The sequence below is a fragment of the Arvicanthis niloticus genome, chromosome 14 (assembly GCF_011762505.2).
Source record: "Arvicanthis niloticus isolate mArvNil1 chromosome 14, mArvNil1.pat.X, whole genome shotgun sequence".
NCBI lineage: Eukaryota > Metazoa > Chordata > Mammalia > Rodentia > Muridae > Arvicanthis > Arvicanthis niloticus.
Genome location: NC_047671.1, coordinates 41,383,900 through 41,409,732, shown reverse-complemented (window position 1 = coordinate 41,409,732; position 25,833 = coordinate 41,383,900). Strand labels below are relative to the sequence as shown.

General features: G+C 39.3%; 1 protein-coding gene across 1 annotated transcript; it reads right to left on the bottom strand.

Annotated features, from left to right (window-relative positions):
* On the bottom strand, nt 1-25,833 carry Fem1c (fem-1 homolog C). Its single transcript, XM_034518172.2, has 3 exons — nt 25,391-25,833; nt 23,906-24,632; nt 1-4,607 (listed from the first exon to the last, which is right to left on the bottom strand). The coding sequence occupies exons 2-3, from the start codon at nt 24,447-24,449 to the stop codon at nt 3,298-3,300; spliced, it is 1,854 nt and encodes a 617-aa protein (XP_034374063.1). The 5' UTR covers nt 24,450-24,632; nt 25,391-25,833; the 3' UTR covers nt 1-3,297.

Sequence of the window (25,833 nt, the reverse complement as noted above, 5' to 3'; positions counted from 1 at the left end):
TTTGGTGCAAATTTAATTTTATTAAACCTTACAATGCTGTGGCATATTGTTTTTCCATTGTGTGACAATTTATTGGCTGGCATCTGGATACAGTACTTCTCTTTAAAAATACACAATGGGAACCAACAAACGGAAGAGAAATAGTCGTTTAGTGATACACAAGGGGAAAAAGTAAAGGAAAAAGATGACAAGCAATTCAAGTTTCTTAGTATCTAAGATATTAGGACCTTAGATACTAAGTTTCCTTCGTATCTAACTTTAAAGTGGTTCAAGTTCCAAGCAATGGTGCTGTTGTACAGGGTATGAGATCGCTATCACTCACGCAGGCCCTGCTGGGAACTACTTGCAGAGATTAACACACCTGTGCATTCAAGCTGAAGGGTTTTGCTGAGCAATTTGGTTTTAAAAAAGCTAAATTTCCAAATATAACCTAAACAGTTTCTCAACTCATAGTAAATGGGCTTTTAGAAAATATTACAAATTACTTCTTGGCAAATAAGCAATCGCTTAACTTCAAAATCATTAAGAGTACAAGTTATCTTCCACATGTCTATGCTTGTCAGACGTAAGGACAAAAAAATTACATTTTAAAACCTGTAATTCATTTGCATTTGGAAAGGAGACTGGTATCTAAATAAAATAACCATTTCTTTTACAGAAATGATCAAAATTGTAGAACATCTGAAATTCAGAGGCATTTCTGGAGAAACAATGTTGAGACCTGTAAGTTAATTCCAGCCAATACCACCACGTGTCCAAGTTAGTTTGATTCAAATGAGTAAAATTAGATCATTTCCTCACCACGGACAAAAATAAACCCACAAACTTCAGAATTTTTATTCAGTCTCACACTTTCCCGATGAAGCCCCTAACAATTATCTGAGGTTGCACTTCTGAACCAACTCACTCTAAAATAAAATCAAGGCTAATTTTGAGCTACTAAACTGCTTTTTTCAAGAGCTCCCAATGGCATTTCTGGAGAAGGCAAACAAAAAAGGGAGAGCCGCATCCTGACTGCAATACAGCACTACAGTTTTCAAGACTAAGTAAGGACCAGTTCTGTTATCTATTTGTAGTGAAGGAAGCCACTAGTAAAGACATCCTTATTTCATACAGGGCTATACAATTCCAGCGCACCTGTAAAACAGTGTTAAGATGTGCTCTGATCTACGAGCATGTGAGCCAGACTCTTCTGGGCAAAGAGGGGAGGCAAGACATTAAATCCCTAAAATAAAATTGTCATCTTTTACTCAAAAAGTAAAATCAACCAATGATGATTCATGAAAATGGACAAGTTTAATTTTCTTTAAAAAAAAAAAAATAGTGGCTCACTCATAGATAACTCTGACAACACCCATTAGAGGGAGATGATTTCAAAATATTATTAGGATATCTGTCTAGATATATTACCCTTATATATAGCAGCTCAAATATTTTATCAGACTTGCCCAAGGTAAATAAAACATAGTAAAACCTTCTTCATTGATGAGTTTAAAGAGCCCACTGATAACTAATCCATTTCTCCAATGGCAAAATGTAATTTAAAATGTAGTAAAATGAGTAAGAATACATTTTAAAGAATTAAACCTCAATTGTTTAATGAAAAAGTCTAATGTTCTTTATTTACTACCCATTACAAATTTTTACTGAATAAAGATGAATTTCATTATTTGTAATTCTTTAAGTGGCAATTCATCAACCCTCAGAATAAAATGTCATCCCTAAATCCAAGTGACTCAGATCATGAAGTTCACAGGCGAACTGACTCTTTGCTAGAATCAATAAGCTTTTCATTCAGAACAATTTCTTTACATCTGCAAGGCAATGTACCATTCATTGTAAATCCTACTGAGTAACGGTAAAGTGCTGAGTGATTACCTGAATCTTTTTAATTTTCACTTATCTTCTCTTAAGTCTAAAGAGCCCTTTCTGCGGCATTAATAAATCTACAATAGGGGAAAAAAAAAGGCAAGGGAAGGAAGAGCTGGGAGGAGGGAGGTGGCAGGGAGGGGAAGAGGAACAGAAGGAGGCGCTTTCATTAAGGGGACAAAAATCACTGTGCAATCTCTTGTGTTTAATAGGGTGACAAATAATTGAGATCAAAGTAATTCATGCACGTTATCTTTAAAAGATATACATAAACTTGAAGAAAGAAAGAACACTGTTATTGACCTTTGATCCTATGGCAGTAAACTGCATACTATAATACCTTAATTATCTTAGATGCCTAGATCTGGCTTGGCAAGCATCATGCCACTGACATGCTCCAGCCTTTTTGTAACTAAAAGTGGTCTGCAGTTCGATGACTGATAGCTCAATGTGAGTCCTAGGCTGTGTGATAAAGTCTGAGATTAAACTGAAGCAGATTCTCTACACCATCACACCATCAGCACAAGCAGGACAGCGCTGGAGCGGTATGAAACGCAGGTCACTCTACAAAGGTCTTCCTTTACTGAATGATATCCTAAGATGACAGACCTAAATTTCAACTGGGTTAATGAGTTGTAATAGATTTGTTTCCCAAATTTAGCATACAAAATTTTCTGTGGATTGAAGAAAGAAACCTCAGATGTGAAGAAATAAAGCAAAAACAACCGTAAGATCTGAAAAAGCTTGAGCTCACAGCTTACCGGCAACTCTAGAAAGTGACATGCTCTAGGAGTGCTTCTGTGAAATGAGCTTCGGAACCTAAGAAAACAGTGTTCTGAGGCGAAGTTGACCAACTGCTGCATAGAGAATATGCCAACACACAACAGTCCCAGTTTAAGCCGGTGCATAGAGAAGATAAAGCACTTATGGTAACTGCAAATGGTGAACAAGTCCATAAGGTGTATGACTTAGCATGGACCCAAAGTTCAGGGAACACTGTAGCAGAAATGGTTTGGGAGAAAAAAGTGGAAACAGGCAAAACTTGAAGACAGAAGTAGGAGCCAGGGGAGGATGACTTTCAATTGTATAAAATTCACAAACTAGTAAAATATAAAGACATCACTGAAAAACGGTTAACTCTGTCCCAAACACCCAACAGAAAACAAAATTAGAATGGCCTTTGGCAGACAGTTTTAGAAATTTGAATATGACATTACATTTCTCAATAATTCACAACAATATATTATACGGTATATTTATATTAAATACTGGGAAACCAATCCTGCAAAGTTGATGCTTACAATGCTTTAGCCAATGAGAGCACAATGATATCAAGCTAAATGAATGCTGGTGTTATCACAACAGTGCTCATTATGAAACAACTGTTCCCAAGTCGTGCTTTAACAGTGCTGAAGCACAACCGAATTATCATCTATGAAGTGAAACAAAGGTCTCTAGCTTTTCTGGGATGTTCCCTTTGTAATAGATTCTATGATTTACGATGACACGAGCAGCGAGACACTGCAATGTGGTATGATTTATGGGCTGGATCAAATTTTTAGCTATCTCCTTCTCGTCCAGCAAGTCACTAGCAGTCTGTTTGTGTAAGTTTGTGGCATCAAAATGTGCACCTGATTTAATAAGGAGATTCATGATGTCTGGATGGTTGTTCAGAGCAGCGATATGTAGGGGGCTGTTGTCATCAGAGTCTCTGACATTCACATCAGCACCACATTCTATCAGTATCGCAGTAACTTGCAGAGATGGGAACTTACAAACAGGGTACCGCCCTACACATGTAGTATTCTTGTCCACAGCCAGATGCAGAGGGCTGAAGTTATTCTTTCCTCTTGGATGCAGTTTAAGAAACCTGTAGATGGTCTGCTTTTTGAAATGATCCTGTTCTAGAGTACAAGGAACTTTTTCTAATAAGCAAATTAAGTGCAAAATGATGGAAAGAGCCTTATTTAACTGCAATGGGTCAGCTGGACACTGAGTTTGTTTGATAGCTCGCTCAATTTCAAGGACACTTTTGCACAGTATGCCCATGAGATCATCAAATGTAACAGTAGTCCCCAGCAAGCCTTTAGCCCTGTCCTGTAGCATAAAGGAGAACAGTTCTGCAAAAGACAGTAAGCTGCTGGCAGTCATTGGGCTTAAAGGGTCCAAATTGCTTTGCTGCATATCCAAAGCATACTTCCATAGGTTGATGCATCGCTTAAAATTTCCAGAGTCAGCGTAGACAGCACCCCTATATCTAATGTAGTAAGAGGTATCAGGGTGAGAAGGACCAAGAATCCGTTCTCTAATTAACAGCGCTTGCATTCTCATCTCATCAGGATCAGCAATAAGACCTTCTAACTCTTCTGCACTGTTTACCTCCTTGGCATAATCATAAGCCATTATTAGTGTCTGTGGGACTGGTTTACTAATTATGTTAGTCCTATCACTGTACCTCATGTTCATTGCCTTTTTCCAGTATTTCAAAGCCCCAAGTAAATCTCTTTTTTTATCTACAAACGTAGCTCCCAGAAGCTCTAGAGCATTAATACGTTCTGTCTTGCTTGTCTGGGCATGGTGTGTAAGAAAATCCACAATATTAGTGTGACCAGTCACACTTGCTGAGAGAAGAGGAGTCATTCCGTAGCCATCTTTTTCCATCTTGGCACAATACATAAGCAGCATCTTCATGATGTCCAAGCTTCCAGACTCTGCACAATCATGCAATGCAGTATTGCCTTAAAGAGAGAGAAAAGAACATACTTTGAAGCACCAGGATATAATGTAACCCCAAAAGAGTGCAGGCAACTCTAAGCCAACCATAAGACATACTGTAATTACCTTCAGCACCTAATATCCATGTCTGATACACAGCAGGAGCTAAAGAAAATACCTTATTAAACTTCCTGAACAAATAACTTGACTAAAATAAATACGAAAAGGAAAACAAAACAACACCAGAGTTGCCAGATAAAGCTTCTTAGTCAACGGCCCTTGGCACTTTTCATCCATAGTCAAAAGGAAGTGAATATTTTGTGACTCAAAAGCATATTCTCTAAACAACTGTGGGTGAAATAGAATTCCTACGTTATTTGTAGATTTCTGGGTCAGTTTCTCCATTTATAAATGAAAAATCTAGTCTTTAAGATCTAAGATTCTGCCGAAGTGGTGGCACACACCTTTAATCCCAGCACTTGGGAAGCAGAGGCAGGAGGATTTCTGAGTTCCAGGCCAGCCTGATCTACAGAGTGAGTTCCAGGACAGCCAGGGCTAGACAGAGAAACCCTGTCTCAAAAAACAGAAACAAAAACAAGATCTAAGATTCCTCCACTTGACTTCAGTAGAGGACAAAATTTTTTTTTCAAAAGTCCTGATTATCAAATGAGTTTTAAAGCCAATATATGTTACATATTTTTTAAAACACTGCTCTCATAGAAAAAATAAGTCCACTAAGACCTGAAAGTATGTGGGTGGTATGATGTGACCCTTCAAAGGATATATACAAATTCCTCTGAGAATAGGATTATTCCTGTTATAGAATTAATTCCTGTTATAATTTTTTTTTTTTTGGGTTTTTCGAGACAGGGTTTCTCTGTGTAGCTCTGGCTGTCCTGGAACTCACTCTGTAGACCAGGCTAGCCTCAAACTCAGAAATCCGCCTGCCAAGTGCTGGGATTAAAGGCGTGCGCCACCACCTCCCAGCATAATTTAATTTTTTAAATATTGATTTAAATGTACTAAATGTCCTAATATTGTTCCATTACCCCTCACATGAATTAAAACTGACAAAGGCACTGACATGTTATTAACAACCCACAGAAACAGTATGACATAAACATCAAATATTATATATAAGGGCAATAACAACTATTTGATTGATGATCAGAAGCAAAGCCACTATGCAGATCTTTGGTATGGATATGCAATGTTGAACAGTGTTCACAATGCATCATTCTGGGCATATTTATAGAAAGTTAACAAAGCAGGCTAAAACTGCCACTCTCAGAAAGAACTTTCTCACAAGGTTAAGCCTCAGACTGGCATCTGGAAACTTGTTCTTTACACTAGCAAAAACCTAAATGATAGGGGTAGCTCACTGTATTAAACTGTAGTTTATGAAGTTTGGGTTAAACAGTTGGTTTTTGTCCAGGAATCTGAAATTTGGGATATGGTTAGGCAAAAGGTACCTGTATGACCCAGTCCTTAATAACAACCTTAAGTGCAAACTCTGTCACAGGTTTCCCTATGCCAAAATACTATGAGTCTTCTCATTATTTTTCTTTGTGAAAGGAGAAAGTATGAAGAGGCCTGCACATGCCCTTCTAGACCACACCCTTGAATCTCCTCTTATGATCAGCTGTGTCTCCTTTATGATATCACTATATAAATCTTACCTATGAATAATATTCTAGTGAGTCACCTTCAAACATCAGGGTGCTTTTGAGGACCTGCAACATAGTATGTACACCAGAAAGGGGTTTGGAGATGAATACTTTAAATAACAAATTTACTTTAGAATTAAAGTTGGGGTTGGGGGAGCCTCAGCGATGGTTCAATAAGTAAAGTGTTTGCCAACCATGCATGAAGATGTGAGTATGAACCTTCAGAAACCACGTAAATCCCAGCTCAGTAGTGTAAACCTGAAATCCCAGTGTTTCTACACCAAGATGGGAGGTGGAAACCAAATTCCACAAAGTTTGTGGATCAACTTGCCTGGCATATACAGAACACACACACACACACACACACACACACACACACACACCCTAAAAACAACAAACCACAAACAGACCCTATAAACAAGTAAGCCATGGTATACATACATAGAAGCAAACACAGGCACATATATACATACAGAAAGAAAAAACATGGGTCATCATTATGGCTTTGACCAGGTGTAGTGGATCATGCTTTTAAAACCCAGGACTTGGGAAGCAGAAGCAAACAGATCTCTGAACTCAAGATCACCCTGGTCTACAGAGTGAGCTCCAGGACAGTTAGGGCTGTTATACCAAGAAACTCTGTGTCGAAAACCAAACCAAAACAATATAAAAAAAGATAGCTTTGCAAGTAAAAGATAGCTTTTGCTGTCAGTCCTGGTGAGTTCTATCTCTGGGTCCTAGAGGGTTGAAAGAAAGAGCTGACTCTCTCTGGTTGGCCCCTCACCTCCACACACAGGTCATGGCACACAGCCCACCACCCCAACTAGCAAATAAGTAAATGTCATGTCAAATAATTTTAAGTTGTTATATACAAGGACTTTGAAACATTTCATTAGTTGATCTTGTTTTCTTGCCCACAATATCTGTAAGTACTATATGATTATTTAGAATCTGTTTATTCTGTCTCAGATTTAGTGATCTACAACAAAGTTTGCCAACCACCCAGGGCACTCAGAGGTTCTGATTACTGATTGTCATTTGTTTCAAATTCAATTAAGTAAAAATGACTACTACTCTAAGTACATCTTAAAAATGTTTCAAATTATTCTGAAGTGAGAATCCCTATTATTTTCATTTTTCCCCAAAAATAGATGTCATAAATTAAAAACAAACAAAAATCTGAACCAGAAGAAAAGGCTTAAATGCCATTTCTTCTACATTAAGAGTAACATAGAATCAAGACTAGAGATGTACAAGTCAGTTTTAAATGAACTAAAATTCTGCATTTATTGAAAAATTAAAGTATGTGTATTCTAAATACAGCCATGTACAGCCCACCCACCCCCCAAAAACTGTGACTTAGAAAGAGAAAAGGAGGCTTTTTTTTTTTTTTTTTTTTTTTTTTTTTTTTTTGGTCTAGTAATGGCAGTGACAATGCAGTGCAATCACCAAGAGAGCCAGGTATGACTGTGTACATCTCTAATCCACCACTTGAAAAGTAGAGGTGGGAGTCTGTACTTTCAAAGCCAGCCAGGTCAGCATAGACAATATGCTATCTCAAAAAACAAAACAAAACAAAACAAAACAAAAAAACTGTTTTCCTTTTCTCTAGTCCTTCTGTCCTTCCTTCGTTTTTGTTTTGTTTTTGTTGTTGTTTTTTGGTTTTTGTTTTTGATACAGGCTCAGGCTATCCTCAAACTTTATCTCCTGTCTATACTTACTGAATTTAGGGGTTACAGGCTTGTCCCACCATGCCTAGCAAAAAATTTAAATCTAAAACTTTGCTTAAAGTACTTAAGAGCCAAGAAAATAATCCAGGAGAAGAAAGAAAACTAGAAAAGTCAAGAATTGGGCACAACTTTCCAAATTGTCTTTACTGGCTTTAGAAGACAGGTGAAAACCAGGCTTCTCAAAAGCTTGCATTGCAGACTGGAGACAACTGCAGTCACAGTCTATTGGGAGGGAGCTTTGGAAACTTGTTCCCTACTTCAGGCTACAGTCCCACAGGTAAAACTGAACTACAAATAAACAAGCCATCACAGAAAAGGAAATCAAATTTAATAAAATAGCTGAGGATGTTACTACATGTACTCAAACACTCAAATACTGATACTACTTGGAGGATCAAACTGTTACAGCACCACTCAAATCTGTGTGTTCATTATCAGGGTATGAGTGTGTACCTGTGGAAGCCAGAGGGATCATCCTTCAGGTGCTGTGATGGTAAATGTCACTTTGGTGCACCTAGAATCAACGGGCCTCTGGGCATATCTGTTTAGGTATTCTGGGAAGGTCTAAATGAAGAGGTCAGAATCCTCACACCAACTGAGGGGCAGCACCTCCTGTGACATCCTAGCTACTAGAGGTGAGAAGAGCAGGCTAGTTTGGCTGCTTGCTTTCACCCCTTGTTTGTGAGGACATCTATCTTGTTTCTACCACTGCTACTATCAGCCCACACTGACACCACAACCTATCTCTTCAGCCCTCCAAGATGGACTGAAAATCAGTGTCTCTCCAGGAATTCTCCCCCCATTTCTGGATGGAACTCCAGAGGCAATCCAGCTTCCTGGACTGAGCAGCCTGTCTTCACACTAAGGCAGCCACTGCTCAACTCCTCAGCCTCTACACTATGCGCCAATCTGATGAGTTCCCTTTACGTGTTTGTCTTCATCCTTCTTGGCTTTTGTAAGATGTATCTTTCATTAACTTGAAACTTTTCTCAAACTCTTTCCTTAGATACTGCTGCTGGCTTTAGGCACGCTGCCCTCGTGGCCCTGTTCCCTTTGTCTCCTATAGACCTTTTCCATCTATCACGTTCTCTCTGTATTTTCATCTGATCCATCTAGTTCAGATGGGTCAATCCATTTTTAAAAGGCACGCACACTGAATTTTCTTGAGTTCTAGAATGTCTATTTGGTTTTTTGTAGTTTTCAGCTGGTTTGTATGCTATTTTCTCTTCTGTACACTGAATGACAACAAACAATGATCTGAGGGATCTAGGGAGAATGCTCAGTTGGTAAAGTGCCTGCCTTGTAAGCACAGAAATGTGTTTGATCCCCAGAACCTTAGATAGAGCTTGGGGCTTGCTAACCAGCCAGCCCAGCCCAGCCCAGCCTACTTGACCCTTTAAAGCTAAGGAGAGACCTTGTCTCTAATATTAGGGCTTGATAAGGGAGAGGAGGGGGAGGGAGAGAGAGTGTGTGTGCAAACTAACTCCAAAGAGAAAAGCATTAAACCATAGAAAGGTTCTATTCGTTCTCTGCTAGGAAGCAGCAAGAGCAAAAGCAGCAAAAGTGTCCCCACAAACAAAAGCTGAGACACGGAATCTCAGTGAAAATCCCTAATGGAAAAGAACTCCCAGGTTGTACTTCAAGACCACATCATGGATAAATGAAAATAACAAACACTGTAGATGAAAAAAAAAAAAAAAAAACCTAAAATATTTGTTACTAGGAAAAGCCAAAATATCTTTGGAGTATTTACTAGCAGAAGGAATAAGTACCTAGAAACCAGGAGACATGAACATACATCCTAAAAAAAGGGGGAAATCTATATAAATATAGCTTTTTCATTGTGGGCTTGAAATACTACATATGGAAGTAAAATACTTGGCAGCGATAGCACAGAAATCAGGAGAACTGTAGCCCGAGTGAGTGCCTAAGGCCGCACTATAGGAAAGGGAGTAGAAATGTAGGCCAAAGTCGCACTACAGAAACAATGCAAGAACATATGTAGGAAGCCGCGGTTAGCGGTGATATATCCGCCATTCCAAGATGGCGTGGACATCGTGTCCTCCCCACTAGTAAACAACTAACTGCGCAGGTGCAAAGGCAAAAAAGCGCGCCAAAGTCACTGCCCATCCCGAGGCGTAATATTGGGTGATGAGTGAACAGCCAATCAGAGGTGCGCGGAACAAACATACATGTAATTAGTTTTTTCTTAAATTACAGAATAAAGAGAAATAAAGGATAATCCAAAGGTTAAAAACAAAAACAAAAAAATCCCCATAAAACAAACTAGCAAGTAAGTAAACAAAAAACACAGAGAAAACCCAAAAGGAACCAGATAAAAATCCAACTACAAGAACATATGCTATTAAATGGAAATGAATGAAATGATCCTACTAGAAGGAAAACACTGACTAAAATGCAAACAAACGTCCAAGACAAATGTATGCATGTAATACACACCCCCAACATAAAGACAGAACTCATGGAAGAAAAATATTTCCCTCAAAGATACGTGAAGTATGTGAAGTAACAAATACTGACCATAATCTAGGCAATGAAGTAAGTTTTAAAGAACATCAAAAGAGTGACATAAAACTTTGCCATGATGGCACATGCCTTTTAACTCCAGCACTCAAGAGGCAGAGGTAGATGGACCACTAAGTTTGAGGCAGGCCTAGTCTACAGAGTGAGTTCCAGGACAGCCAGGGTTACAGAGAAATCCTGTCTCAAAAAACATAAAATAAATCAGTAACATAAAAAATTCTCTATATTTCAAATTTTAAAACTCATTTTAATAAATAATCCATGAGTCAGAAAACTAAGTCAAAAGGTTATTTTATGTGACTGGCAATGAAAGTACTAAATAACAAATCTTATAGCTATAACCAAAACTGTGCTCAGAGTAATGGATACCTTTAATTGAACACATAACAAACAAAAAGACTTAAAATAGCTATGATCAATCTCAAGAAATTGTGGCAGGAGAAAAAAATAAGGAGCATATTAAACTCAGAAAGTAGAGCATGTGTGAATATGCAAAAAAAATGAAAAAATAAATTATATTGAGAAATTAGGAAGAAAGAAAAGTAGTAAATTAAAACCAGAGAAAGTAGCAAATTTAAAAAGGGAGGGAAAAAGCAGAAATGACAAAAGAAAAAAATCTACTAGTAAAATGTTTATTTTCTTAAAATGTATTAGCTGTTGTCTCTTTTAATCTTTAACAGTAACATGTGAGGCAGAGGGCTAAATTCAATTCTACACATGAACAGGAAACCAAAAATTAGTGGCAAAACACAGACACAAAATTAATTAATTAATTTTAAAAAACCTCATAGAAACAAATCTCCCAAATGCCACCTCAGTGCCATTATTTCTGGGACTCCATTTTATTATTTTTTTAATCAATCATTTTGTTTTACATTTCAAATGTAATCCTTCCTGGTCTCCCACCCACAAGAACTCCCCTCCCATCCCCTTCCTCTTTGCCTCTAAAAGGGTGCTCCCCCTACCCACCCACCCACTCCTACCTCACCCCTCTAGTATCCCTTTTCTCTGGGGAATCAAGCCTCCACAGGACCAAGGCCCCTCACCCCCACCCCACTGATGCCAGATGAGGTGGTCCTCTGCTCCGTATGTAGAGGGAGCCATGAACCAGCCCGTGTGTGTGTGTGTGTGTGTGTGTGTGTGTGTGTGTATGTATGTATGTATGTATCAGTCTTTGGCTGGTGGTTTAATCCCTGGGAGCTCTGAGGGGTCCAGTTAATTGATACTGTTGTTCTTCCTATAGGGTTGCAATCTGAGATTCCATTTTAAAAGTCAGTCATACTACACTTGTAAATGTTGTATCTAACAGTAGTCAACATTCAAATCAAAGTTCAATCAATGACATCTTCCTAATTTATGCTTCCTCTTCAGCAACAGTAGAAAATCTTCAAGATTCTTAAACCACTATAGAATGTAGAAAATAATCTGTAGTTTTAGAAAGTATTTTATTTGGTTAAGTGGGACACAGGTGCACTATAGGAGCAGACTTTACATGATAATACCATGTTCGTCATCTCTCTGGCCTTGCTTCTAAGTATCTCTGGTAAGAGTCTAACCTAGAACCTAGCAAAATTCACATTTTAGGCTTCATAGGTCAAAAAGTTACTGTCTTAACCTCTGAACTATGCCACACAGCACAAAGGAATTCAGAAATGTTAAATTAACAGATAAGACTGTACCATTAATACTCATAGACTTGAATTTCATTTTCACATATTAAAGGTTTTTATTTCATTTTCTTCAACTATAATTTTTGTACTGTTTCTACAAATCTTTTTGTATACTATATTTTGACAGTTATATTCAGTATATTCAATTATTCATGCTTTTCACCTGTATGTTGGAATTCTGTCAAAGTTTCAAGTCTGCATAGCCTCTGTAAATCACTTTGATATTGCCTAATTGTTTTTAATGGTTTTACAATAAAAGCTAAAGTAAGGAGGTATGTCATAATTCACATAAACATTTCCTTATCAGTAGGCATTTGTGTTGCTTTAAAATATTCACTACTAAAATAGTGCCTATAATAAATACAGCAATGACAGATAGCAGACCAATGATTGCCAGGGGCTAGGGTTTGAAAGAAGGGTAAATAAACTGCAAAGGGAAAAGAAGAAATTTCTGTTCTTACATTTATATGGCAGTAACAATGCTTACCAAAAATTACAGAAATATTGACTAAAACACTGACTTTATGAATTATACCTCAATAAACACGTGCCAAAAATTAGCACCTTCATAACAGTTAAGAGGATAGTAGAACACATGATATCAAAGTAGAGAGAAGTGGAATAATACTGAGGGTTAAAGGTTTAAGGAAGAAATGATGTAGAGGAGACAGAGGAGAGGTAGTTCGGGAGTGGATTAACCAAACCTAAAGATGTATGAAAAACAATTATGGTAAAACTTAATACTTCACTTAGTACTTCAAAAGCTATTTAAAACCTGTAACTTTAAAAAAAGTTTAAACATAGATACCCAACATACAGTGACAATGCAGGTATAGCCTAGAAGGTATAGGCTAGTAAATTGAAATTTCTAACAAGGGGATACCTCCCTTATGGAGTAAGGGAGGTTACGGAGGGCCCCCAACCAATACAGGTAATTGCCATTGCTCTAGGCTGCCCACAATAGCTAGACGGGAAGACCCTATTGCTGAAGATACAACAGCAACACTATGGTAGGATACAGAGCAATCAAGCTGGAACTGACTTGAAGCTTTCTCCCTCATGTGTAGCTTTCTAGGTACCAGAAAGTACCATGAAGCCCGCTGAGAGAGAAAACTCATAAATAGACCAACCCAGCTGTATAACCTCTAGTTACAACACTGACTTGCAGGGCAAATGTGCACAGGGATGCAACAGTGGCATGACTGTTGTGGGCATAACCAATTGCTTTCTCATTAGACACTTGAAAGGAGGGAAGTTGGGCCAGGTACTGAAAAGCTGGCCTAAAGCCCATGGCTCTGGAGCTCATATGGCCTAGTGGGGGGGGGGGGGGCAACATTGTCAAACTACCTTCTAAAACTTTATGTTCATACAAATAGATTAGTGTTGCCCTCACCCTTGGCCAGAAAAGCTTCTCTCTGCAGTATCCAAAGTTAATGCAGAAACTTAACTACTGGTCATATTGAGTGCTTAGCCCTATATGAGAAATCTATAATCTCACAAGTTTCAGGAAACAACTGAGCCAGAGGATGAGGAAGGTGTGTTGCAAACTGCTGATTTCTGGGCATGGTCATTACGCTCATGAACTCACCACGGTTACAATTATTTGCACAAGACCAATCCAACAAAACACTCCAGCAGGCAGCATTAACTAAATTCAGCTGATTATGGAGAGAGGAAGGGAAAGGGAGCATGAAAGGATGAGGGGGACAAGGATTGTCCAAGAATTAGGATAGATATAATCAAAATATATTGTATAAAAGATTAAAATTTGGAAGGGAAAGAAAAATAGTAAGTTCCACTTTTATAGTATTTTAAAATCATTTTTTAATTTGATTTCTATTCCTAGTTAATGAAACTTTTTTCCTGTTTACAAAGTTTCAGAAAAAATTAATGAAAGCCAGAGCAGTAGCTACTAATGCCTTTAATCCTAGCACATTGGAAGGCAGGTGGATCTCTGTAAGTTCAAGGTCAGTCTAGTCTACATAGTGAGTTCCAGGACAGCCAGAGCTACACAGTGAGTCCCTTGCCTTAAGGAGAAAAAAGAAAAGGAGGAGGAAGAAGAGGAAAAGGAAGAAGAGGAGGAGGGGGGAGGGGAGGAAAAAAAAGAGCATCTATTTTAGACTGAGATTGGTCTATATAAAAATTCTTCATAATATAATAAACAATGGTTTGTTAAAATAACTACCAGACATTTAAATGTTAAGTATTTTGTAAAAAGTCTTACCCAAATTTAAAGATCAAATCATTATGTTCATTCTAGTCACCTGTGTTAAATTATATGCCAAAGACCATGTTTTTGAAACCTAATCATCACTGATTTTAAACAATATATGCCAATTACTACATATTCAACTCAAAAATTTGCTACATTTTCTGGCTCTTAAAACTCTCACAATATAACAACTGAGATTTAGCAAGGCTACCTTATTGTGCCTCCTACTTTCAAAGTAAGAAACAATGAAAAATAAATGCAATGCTTAAAACATAAATACTTCCAAGCATCCTAAATAAAAATAAAGGTATTTGACATTGAGATTTCATGAATTAATCTTTAAAGAAAACAGAAAGCAAAATAAACTCATGTGTTTGAGTGACTGGCCCATGGGGAGTGGCACTATAAGGAGGTGTGGCCTTGTTAGAGGAAGTGTGTTACTGTAGGGGTGGGCTTGGAAGTCTCTTCCTATGCTGAAGCTCCACCCAGTGTGGAAGAGCATCTCTTCCTGATTGCCTTTGTCTCAGTTCATTAATCAGCACTGTGTCTGCCTGGACCCTGCCATGCTTCCCACCATGATAATAATGGACTAAACTTCTAAAACTGTAAGCCAGCCCCAATTAAATGCTGTCCTTTAAAAGAGTTGCCTTGGTCATAGTGTCTCGTCATAGCAATGAAACCCTAAGATACTAGCTAATGGCATATTAAACATCAAGTCAAAGACTTTCTGTAGAAAGTTAATATGATGTGATTATGTTAATCTTCAGCTATATAACCTCAAAAACAGAACAAAGAATATTTAGAAGAATGAATAGTAGCCATCTTCAGTGGAATGCTTTTTGGTACAGATATTAAGATCAGGAACCTACAACGCACTTATAACATTCCCTTAAGAAGTACTTCGTGGGAGCATTTTAAAGACTCCTATAATTAACTGACAGCAAGAATATAAAATAATTCAAATGATATATGAAAGTTTTTGCCAAACAATGAAGTCAATATGTTTCTCAAAGTCAGTAACCCAAAATATACCAGTACTCTGGGTAAGACGTAGTTTGAAGCTCAAGAATTCTCTGTATTCAGCCCTGCCTGGTGGTACAAACCTATAATTCCCCTATCTGAATGGAATGCAATATTTACACATAAATGTTATCAACATGCTACCAAACATCCTAAATCAAAATAAAGGGATACAGACATATGTGTCCCACTGTGTACTGCTATTTTGTCTAAATTTGAATGACCCATAGTGGAAATATAGTATATATTATGATTAGGTCACAATTTTTGTCCTTGGAAAGGTTCTTAAGCCATAAACAATTTTAGTAAACCCTGTAACTTTATCTCTGACCACCACACATGTGCTGTGGTATCCGTGTGCCCACACACACACATTTAAAATAAATAAAAATATAACAAGCAATTATCTTGTTTAAGTCAAATATTACACACAACTGATGTACAATGGATATTTTTTAAAATCTACAATAGATATTCTTTAAAATCTGCAACATAATTCAAACTGCTATGAGCAATACCATCAAAAATGAAAAATGATCCACAAAAGGGAAAAAATACTTGTAAATACATATGATACAAGACTTGGATACCAAATATATAAACTCTAATAGAACTCAATTATAAAACATACAAAAAACAGGAAACACTAAGATACAGAAATGACAAACAATACATGAATTAAGCATATGAATAGATATTAAACATCATTAGCCACAGGAAACTATGAATCAAAATCACAATTCTAGAATGGGTTGGAGGCATTTAAACAAAACAGTGCTGGTGAGTGCAGAAAATTAGGCCCTTCCTATATTCTGAGGAATATAAACCATGCAACTGCTCTGAAAAACAGCCTGGTGCTTCCTCAAAAATTCAGTGACCTCTGTAGCCTTATTTTAATTCTTAGGAACACATACACCTGAGAGAAATGAAAATATATACTCATGGAATTTTTATATAAATGCCCATAAAGGCATCACTCATAAAGCTGAATAAAATAATGAAGCGCTCACCAACTGCTGACTGGATAAAAATGGTAGGCTCTAGACCCGCCTTCCTAATACTCTAACAGACCCCCTCATGTTGTGGTGATTCCCAGCCATAAAACTATTTGCACTGCTACTTCATAGTATTTTTTGCTACTGTTATAAATTTTAAGTATTGTAAGTAAGTTTTCCAGTGGTTTTAGGTAGCTCCTGTGAAAGGGTCATTTGACCCCCCCCCAAAAGGGGTCACAACTCACAGATTGAGAACCAATGAGCTATACAAAGACATATTATTTGGTAATAAAAATGAAACTGACACGCTACAATTGAATGAACCTTGAACACATTATGCTAAATGAAAGAAGCAAATCATGAGAGACATATGTTCCACCTGCACTCATACAAGTTTAGAACAGGTGGATTTACAGGGACAGAAAGAAACTCAGTAATCACTTGAGGCTAATGCAGTAGACAATGAACATGAAGTTTGGGGCAGGATGATAAAACATTGCTGTGATAGCTATCTAACTCATTAAACTCACTAAAAAAAATCCCACTGAATTGTATGTTTTAAATAACTAAGATATATGAATTAAAGCTCAATAAAATTAATTGAAAACTCAGTAACACTCAAAACAGTTGTTTTCCTGATAAAATATATTTTGACCAACAAGAACAAAGACCAGTATGATTGAAAATACACAAAAATGACTGTTAAATTCCTAAGTTTGGATGTAAAAGCAGACATGAAGGGCTTAAGTAACTTCATTTGAGAGCAGTAAAGTAAAAACTCCAAGCATAAACAAAAGCAATCTCAAACAAAACGAAACAAAAAAACAAACAAACAAACAAAACGACCAAACAATGGTCAATGTGAAGTACTGAGACAAATGTAATTCTGGGGAGTAATATAATCTCTTCAGATTTGGAGATCATTGGTTTTAAAGAGGTACCAACTTGTCTCACAAAACAATTGTTATAGGCCTGGAGAGATGGCTCGGTGATTAAGAACACTGGTTGCCCTCCCAAAGGATGAGTTTCATCTCCAGCATCCATATGGCAGCTCACAATTGTAACACCAACGCCAGAGGAACCAATACCCCTGCTGATCTCCATAAACACTGAAAATACATGATGCAGAGGCATACATGCAGACAAAACACCCATAAACATAAAATAAAGTTAAAATTTTTTTTAAAAAAATCAATTTTATGTTAAATTAGAGAGATACTCCTGAATATCTGAAGAATTTTCTCCCATTATAGAATGCTATGGGAAAGAAAGAACCCACTGCACTCCTCCTCAGGTTGTTTGTTACTAGGGATAAAGTTCTTTCCATTTATATAATAATATCTGCTTATGAACCTGTCTCTGAGATCAAACTTTAAAGGCAGGGATCAAGACTAGGTATCTTATCTTACTGATAATGCACTCTCAACTAATGAATAAATTCTACCGATTAAACATGTTCAAAAAATGTCAACAGCCTGTTAAAAAGTAATGAGAAAGCTTAAATAGTCAACTACTTGTTAAGAAGTAAAGGAATGAAGAAGTCATAGGCACTTTAAAGACCAAGTATAACTGATTGGTGTTATCTTTTTCAGAACTTTTTCTCTCTCTCCCTCTCTCCCTCTCTCCCTCTCTCCCTCTCTCCCTCTCTCCCTCTCTCCCTCTCTCTCTCTCTCTCTCTCTCTCTCTCTCTCTCTCTCTCTCTCCTCTTTTCCCCAAGACAGGGTTTCTCTGTGTAGTTCTGGCTGTCCTGGAACTCACGCTGTAGACCAGGCTGGCCCGGAACTCAGAAATCCATCTGCCTCTGCCTCTGCCTCCCAAGTGCTGGGATTAAAGGCGTGCGCCACCACTGTCTAATGCATGACATAAAATATGTCTAAGACACTGGAATGAAGATGTAGCTCAGAAATAGAGCACTTCTTAGCATGCATGAGACCCCGAGGTCCCCACCACCACTACTGTTGGATTCTACCTCTAGTCTTTTTATTATTTTTAAGGTAGAGCTAAAAATTCGAAGAAAATTCTTCACCACCAAGTCAAATATGCTGCTCTTCCAGTCCAACATCAGTTTTAAGTAGTTCTTTTCGATTACCACTGTTCCTTTCCCCAACCCCTATCCCCTCACCCAAATATCTCAGGATCAATCAAAGAACAATTATTGAAGAATCAAAGCTTGAGGATCAGAGTACAGGCAGGTGAGGGTGTGTATACACTGGAATCTGGCCCTACCATCCATAAACAATCCCAGACCAAATGAAGTAGCATCACAAAAAGGTTACACACAAAATGAGAAAATCTTTTATTTCTGTATGGCTTTAAAACTGAAGGGATCTGAAACATTTGGTGTAACTCTTTCCTTACTTGTCTTCTTAAAAAGATGTGTCAAGAGGTTGATACCGAGAAAAATATGACTTAAGACAGCAGATCATCTGGCAAAAAAAAAAAAAAAAAAAAAAACCAAAAAAAAAAAAACGGGGTGGGGTGGGGGGACCACACACATCCTCACATATAGAGCTGTGACAATGGTAATGAGAAAGAGAACATTCCTTTTGAATCACTCAAAAATAATCACACAGTAAGAGAAAGAGCTGCCAAAAATATGAGCTATCTATTATTACATTTCTCCTGTACAGTATATATTGTTTTTTATAGATGTATCTAAGTCAAGCTTAGAAAATATACGGCAATACTTTCAGTATTCACATCTCCACTGACTTAAGAATTTAAAACATACCCCAACTGGATTTCAATAATATGGACATCATTAAACTGATAAATAAAAAGAGCCCTAATCAAAAAAACAAAACCTAAAAGCCTCAACATGGGATCGTAATTTTACCCTCTTCCCTTTAGTTATCTTGAAGCATTCCTAATATTGACATGATTAAACAATAATTTAAATAAATATTCTTAACCAAGATTTAAAAAAAAAAAAAAAAGAGGCTGTTTCATCAGCCTACCTCTAAAGGCAATCAGGAACAAAATACTTAAGAATGCTTACAAAACATTTGTTTATCATTGAAAACACACAATCAATGTAAAGCTCAATTAGAAAAATATGCAGTTTTTCTTTTTTGTTTTTCAAGACAAGGTTTCTCTGTATAGCCCTGGATGCCCTGGAACTCACTCTGTAGACTCCTGAATGCTGGGACTAAGGGCATGCACCACCACTCCCCAGCTATGTGGTTCTTTAAACTACTTTGAGATTTCATCTTACACCCATCAGAATGGCTAAGATCAAAAACACAAGTGAGAGCTCATGCTGGTGAAGATGCAGAGTAAGGGGAATGCTCCTCCATCACTGTGCCAACTTGTACAGTCACTATGGAAATCGGATGACAAATGACCTACTGAAAGACGTCATGTCTCCGTGCTTCATCCTACCACGGAGACTTTTGCTCAACCATCTTCATATGCTGTTCTATTCGTAATAGCCAGAAATTGGAAACAAGTTAGATGTCCCAACAGAAGATAAACAAAATATGGCACATTTATGCAATGGAGTATCACTCAGCCATTAAAAGAAATGAAATAGGCAGGTAAATGATAGAACTAGAATTTTTAAAATTCTGAGTTAAGGGCTGGAGAGATGGCTCAGCGGTTAAGAGCACTGACTGCTCTTCCAGAGGTCCTGAGTTCAATTCCCAATAACCACATGATAGCTCCCAACCATATGTAATAGGATTTAATGCCCTCTTCTGGTGTGTCTGAAGACAACTACGGTGTACTCACATACATAAAATAAGTAAATAAATCTTTAAAAAAAAATTCTCAATTAGGTAACCCAGACCCAGAAAGACAAATGCAGTAAGTACATATCCACTTATATGAGGATACTGGCCGTTAAATCAATGATAACCAAGGTACTCACCCTAGAAGCATAGGTTAGGTATGGAGTAAGGGACTGGGGAGGACTGATAAATCTCATTAAGAAAGGGAATAGATAGCCATAGATGTAAATAACCATGGATGGATAGGATAGGAGGGTAGAACAGGAGGATGAAGTGGCGAGGGAAGGGGAAAGGGGGATGAGGGAGAGAATATGAGGAAAGACAGCTAAAGTTAAGGGTCACTTAAAGGGTAGTATGGAAACCTAATACAGCAGAAGCTTCCTGAAATATATACATAAATGGAGGAGAACTAAATGAAATACCCAAATAATGGGAGGGAGAGAGCCTGATCTAGCCATCTCGTTACTAAACAAAGTTTCTAGTACTGGAACTGAGTAACATCTAATTAGGCTGTTGGTCAAAGGGAGTCCATGGGAACCCCCAAACAACCCATGCTGTTGCCAAGACTATAGGTTGCTCACCACAAACTGATGGCAAGACCCCATCTGAAGACAACATCTACACAACTCATTGGACATGGAGAAGTTAAGCTGGTGCCTACAGAGAGCCTGCACCCTGTGTTCTAGCATCTTTGATATAGCACCCTACCAAAGCAAAAATGTAAAGACCAAGCAAACCACTAAGGAGTCTGATGTACAGTGATGTCCTGCCTACAAGATATGTTAGTGCAATTGGTGTCACAAAGCCTTGTGGGACCAACTAACCAATATCTGATTTGGCTTAAGTCCACCCCATGTGATGGAACCCCATAACTAACACTGCTTGGATGACCAAGCCCCTGAGACTGGCCAAAACCAAATACTACTGTCCTAAACAAACAAACAAACAAACGACTCCTAACAACATCATGTTCTACTATAGCTCAGTGCCTTGCTCAGCTGTCATCGAAGAAGCTTCTTCCTGCTGTGGATGCAAAGAAAAGGTGTCCACAACCAGAAATGATGTAGAGGGTTGTGAGACCTTAGAACACACAGCCCTAAATGGGATGTCTCCATCAAATCTTTCCCCTCAGGTCTCAGGGAACCCCAGGGAAGAGCAGGCAGAAAGAGTATAAGAGCCAGAGGAGATGGAGGACAAGCAAGAAAACAAAGCCCTCTAAATCAAGATGACTGACTGACACACACATGAACGCAGAGACTGAGGCACCATGAACACGACCTGCAGTTTAATGTTTGTATGGGATTCCCTGGTATATGAGCAAGTGGGTCTCTATTTCTTCTGCCTTTTCTTGGGCTCTTTTCTGTTTTTGTTCAATTCCAATGTGTTAGTTCTATCATAGTACAGTATAATATAGTATGATATGGTATAGTAGAGTATACTACAGTACAGTATAATATAGCCTATAGTATACTCCCTTAGAAGCCTGTCTGTTTTCTAATGAGACGAGTAGATCTAGATGGGAGAGAGGTGAGGAAGAACTGGGAGGAGTAAAGGAGGGGAAACCATAACTGGGATGTATTAAGTGAGAAAAAATGTTAAAGGAAAACTACTAAAGATATAGTGTACCCTGTAGTATCAACTATTCAGCCAAGATTTACTTATTTTTGTAAACATGAACATCTAGTCTACAAAAAGAAAAAAGAGTATGCAGTTCTTAAAATTAAGGAGCTATGGTTAAGAATTTAAAAATAACTTATTAATTTAAAAACAGGTTATAGGACAAGATATTAAATAAAACTGCATACTCATATCTGTATAAAATTTAGAACTATCTCTCAAAGGATTGTCTGAGTACCAGGATATTTTTTTTTAATAGTTTTGCGTTTGTTCTGAAAAACTTCAGGGGGAAAAGAAAACCCAATGGTCTTGTATCATTTCCATAAGCCCTTTTCAAAAAACACTGCTGTTGTTATAAACGCTCAGTAACAACACATCACCCCAGCAGTTCACCTTCTATATCACCACACATACTCTGCTTCAGCAATTCACCCTAGGCAGGCATTCATACCATAATTATTCTCACAGAAGTGTGCTAATACACAATTTTCTTCAAAAATATTCACAGCAGCACAGTCCTGGATCAACTAACTATATACATTCAATGAAAAACTGTATCAAACAACAATGAGCTAGCCATGTTTGCTGGATTGAATGACATAATCTAGGATTAAGATACGTGAGTATAGCCAGGCTTTTGGCTACTTTGTCAATTTCTTTTTCCACCACCCTTCAGCCATCCCTATTCCAACCTCCCAACCCCCCAACACCAGGTAGGAAAAATAGAAAGGGGACATAGATTTTGTTAAACTGCTTCCTGCTGATTAGGGGAGTCGAGATCCTTGGAGCAAGCTTCATCTTCCTAGTCAGGATATACAATTTCTTCTTGTCTGTTTCCACACGACCACTTGACAAAATGCAACAAACCTCAACCACAGCAACTAGCAGCAGGAAGAGGAATAGCAGCAGCAGGAGGAGGAGGAAGAAGAGGAGCAGCAGCAGCAGCCAGTGTCTCTTGGAGCTCTAGAATTTATATACCCTTTCAAGAGTCCCCAGAATTCCAAATGTCATACATATGCAGAAACTATCTCCAGCTGGTAAAATCACATCCCTGCTAGAGCATGAGGCAAATCACAGTCAGCTGCTGTGGACAATCTAAACGGCCCCATATCCCATACCTGGGATTAAAACAAAAACATATTCTAGAACAATTCTGTATTTTTAAAGAAACCACAATTCTCACTAAACCTGAGCCTGTATACCAAACACACACACATGCATTTACACACACATGTATACAAACATACATGCACACAAGTTGAGGTGTCACCCAACAGGAAAGGCAAAGCAGGGAGAGAGGGGTGCACAGTCTATCTCTAATGGAAAGATACAAACCATAAAAGATGGTGAACTTCTATAGAAGTCTAGAATGCAGGAATAAGACTTACTTTTCATTGTAAACAAAACAAGCCGATTTATGTTGTTTGAAAAACTCTTAGCCTGATTTACGATATTCTTAAATCTTAACAGCTTTTTAAAGTCAGGCAGTACAGTTTCTGACAATCTTGAAAGTTACACTGGACTCCCTAAACTGTTGCCAACAAATCCACACTGGTTTGACCTAGTCCTATTAGCTTTGTAAGCCCTGAGCAAGTCTTGAAAACCCATTTTCTGTCTTGCTACACTTAATATGTGTTCTACATACAAGGATTTTCCAATTGGCCTCTAGTACATGGAATCAGGGAACAAGTATCTCTTTCAGATTTAATCCTTTCAAGGCAATGTGGTTTACCCTTCTATGACAGAATAACAAATAAACTGCCTACCTAGAATAAATAAGATAGTAACTCACTACTCCAAAGCGACTTTTAAAGAGTTCAAAACAACGTATTTCACTATACTGCCAAACGGATCCAATTGTAACCTGGAGGTCCAGCTCTTCTGCCACTAGTATGTTCTGTAACTTCAGGAAGAGAGAAAATGCTGCTGAAGATGGTGACTGGGATCGTTTATCACATATGTTAATGCACTATCAGGTATCAGAGTCAAGGTAATCGGGAAGGGTTACCTAGTAAACACAGGTCTGTCAAAGTAGGCCTTACTCAGCAACGATGCTACCAATTGTTACCAAACTTCCTGAAAATAAGAGGCAGTCCCTTAAAACAAAACAAACAGAAGAAAAACAAAGCTGAACTCACCTTTAACACTTTTTCTATTAACATCTGCCCCCTTTTCAAGTAAATACTGAGCAATCTCTTTGTGTCCTTTGTAGCATGAAATCATCAAGCACGTATGCCCGTGTCGGTTGGACACTTCCAAATCGGCTTTGTGTTCTACAAGATATTTCACTATTTCCAAATGGCCATCGAAGCACGCAGCTCGAAGAGGAGTTGAGTTGGTTAAAGTCGTGTTGTTGACAGATGCTCCGTGATTTAACAAAGACTGGACAACCTTCAGATGTCCTGCGGCAGAAGCGGCCCATAAAGGGGGGGCCCCCTCGATGGTTTCCCCGTCGAAATTGACAGAGCCCCCGACTTCTATGGAAGCACTGCACTGCTCTAGAAGGAATTCTACCATGTCGAGGTGTCCATACCTAGCAGCCATCAAGAGTGGTGTGGCCCCGTTTGTTTTTTCCGAGATCAAGGAGGAAACCTCGGCTTTAGATTTGCTTGCCAGCAACTTGGTGAGGAGCCGGAGTTTGCCATCGCGCGCTGCGTTGAACACCGCTGTCTTTAGATCCATTTATGTCCAGTCGAGGCTAAGCTTTATTTATCGGTGAAAGCAAAGCTCCAGCTTAACTCTCCACGCAGGCAAGTAACAGGAGCCAAAGTTCAATGTTAGTCACTGAGACCCAGAACGGATATGAAACCCAGAGAGTATGTTCTGTCCTATCGCATTCCAACATCAGAGAAGCAGAGCACCGAACTAGAGAATTAAAAAAAAAAATTTTTTTAAAAAGCAGTTTTAGGATTTTTCATACAAGTTAGAAACACGATTTGGGCTTCCCTATTTTCTAATCTTGGGGGTGTGGGGGGAAGAAAAGGAAAAATTGCCGTACTCGGAACCATTCCTTCCCCTTCCTCCAAAGGAGGTGCGAATGGAAAATACAAAAGGGTTCACACGGAGACCAGAATGTTTCGATGGGAGGCAGTTTCTCCCAATGTGCGGAAAACGAAACACTACAGGCAATTGGTTTCCTCGTGTCCGGCTCTAGGCAGCCCAGCTTTGTTCTGGTTTTGCTTGCACACGCCCAGCGAGTACCCGAAAGCGGCAGGAGTCGCGGCGGGTTCAGAGATGTTTCTTTCTCGCATCTGCAGAGAACTCGCCAAGGGCGCGAGGCTGGAAGGCCTCACTGTGGCCAGGATGGGTTTCGACAAGGAACAAAAAGGTCAGACGCACCAACTCTCGGCCTGCTCACGCTAAGACCTCGCCGGAAAGGCTTTCTTCCCCTCAAACTACGCGAGGCGCTCAGGAAATCCGGCCGCCTTCCAGCCTTTAACTTCCCCAGCCGCCCCGTGCTCGGCGGCCACAACCGCCCTCCGTCACCTTCGCCTCCCACCCCTTCCAGCCGCCCGCTTGCCTTGGGTCCCGCGGCCCACACGACCCCGGCCGGCCGCCATCTGCCCCATGCCCTCATCCCGCCCAGGCCTCCCCGCTGGGCCCCAGGCCGCGACCATCGCTACCTGCCCCAGGGCTGGTCCTCCTGCCGTCGGCTGCTCCGGGTCCGGCCGCCCCTTCAAATGGAAACCGTTGTCCCCGACGCCTGGGATGCCCTACTCCGCCTGCGGCCGCACAGCTCCTCCATGCCCCGCGCCCCACAGGAATGAATCCGGCCGCGCTGCTCGCTCCGCCCCGCCCCGCGGAGCTGTCTGCACCCTCCCTCCCAGGCCGTTCGCGTTGCAGCAGCTGCCGCGGCGGATGGTGTAATGGGCTGCAGGCCCGGGGGCCGGACAAGTCAGTTCACTGCTTCACATTACTGACGCCGCAGCCGCGCCATTGGGTCGAGGGAGGGCGGCGGCCGCCGCCAGCAACCGCCTAGGGGCGGGGCAGGGCAGGGCGGCGGGGGCGGGGTGGTGGGGAGGGGGCGGAGCCTGCGCGAGCTCCAAGAACGATGCGCCTGCGTACT

Excerpts from the sequence above, each read along its gene's own strand:
- Fem1c (XM_034518172.2), bottom strand. The coding sequence starts at position 24,449 with ATGGATCTAAAGACAGCGGTGTTCAACGCAGCGCGCGATGGCAAACTC. Across the intron at positions 4,608-23,905 it reads TAATAGAAAAAGTGTTAAAG|GCAATACTGCATTGCATGAT; the intron begins GTGAGTTCAGCT and ends TCTCTCTTTAAG.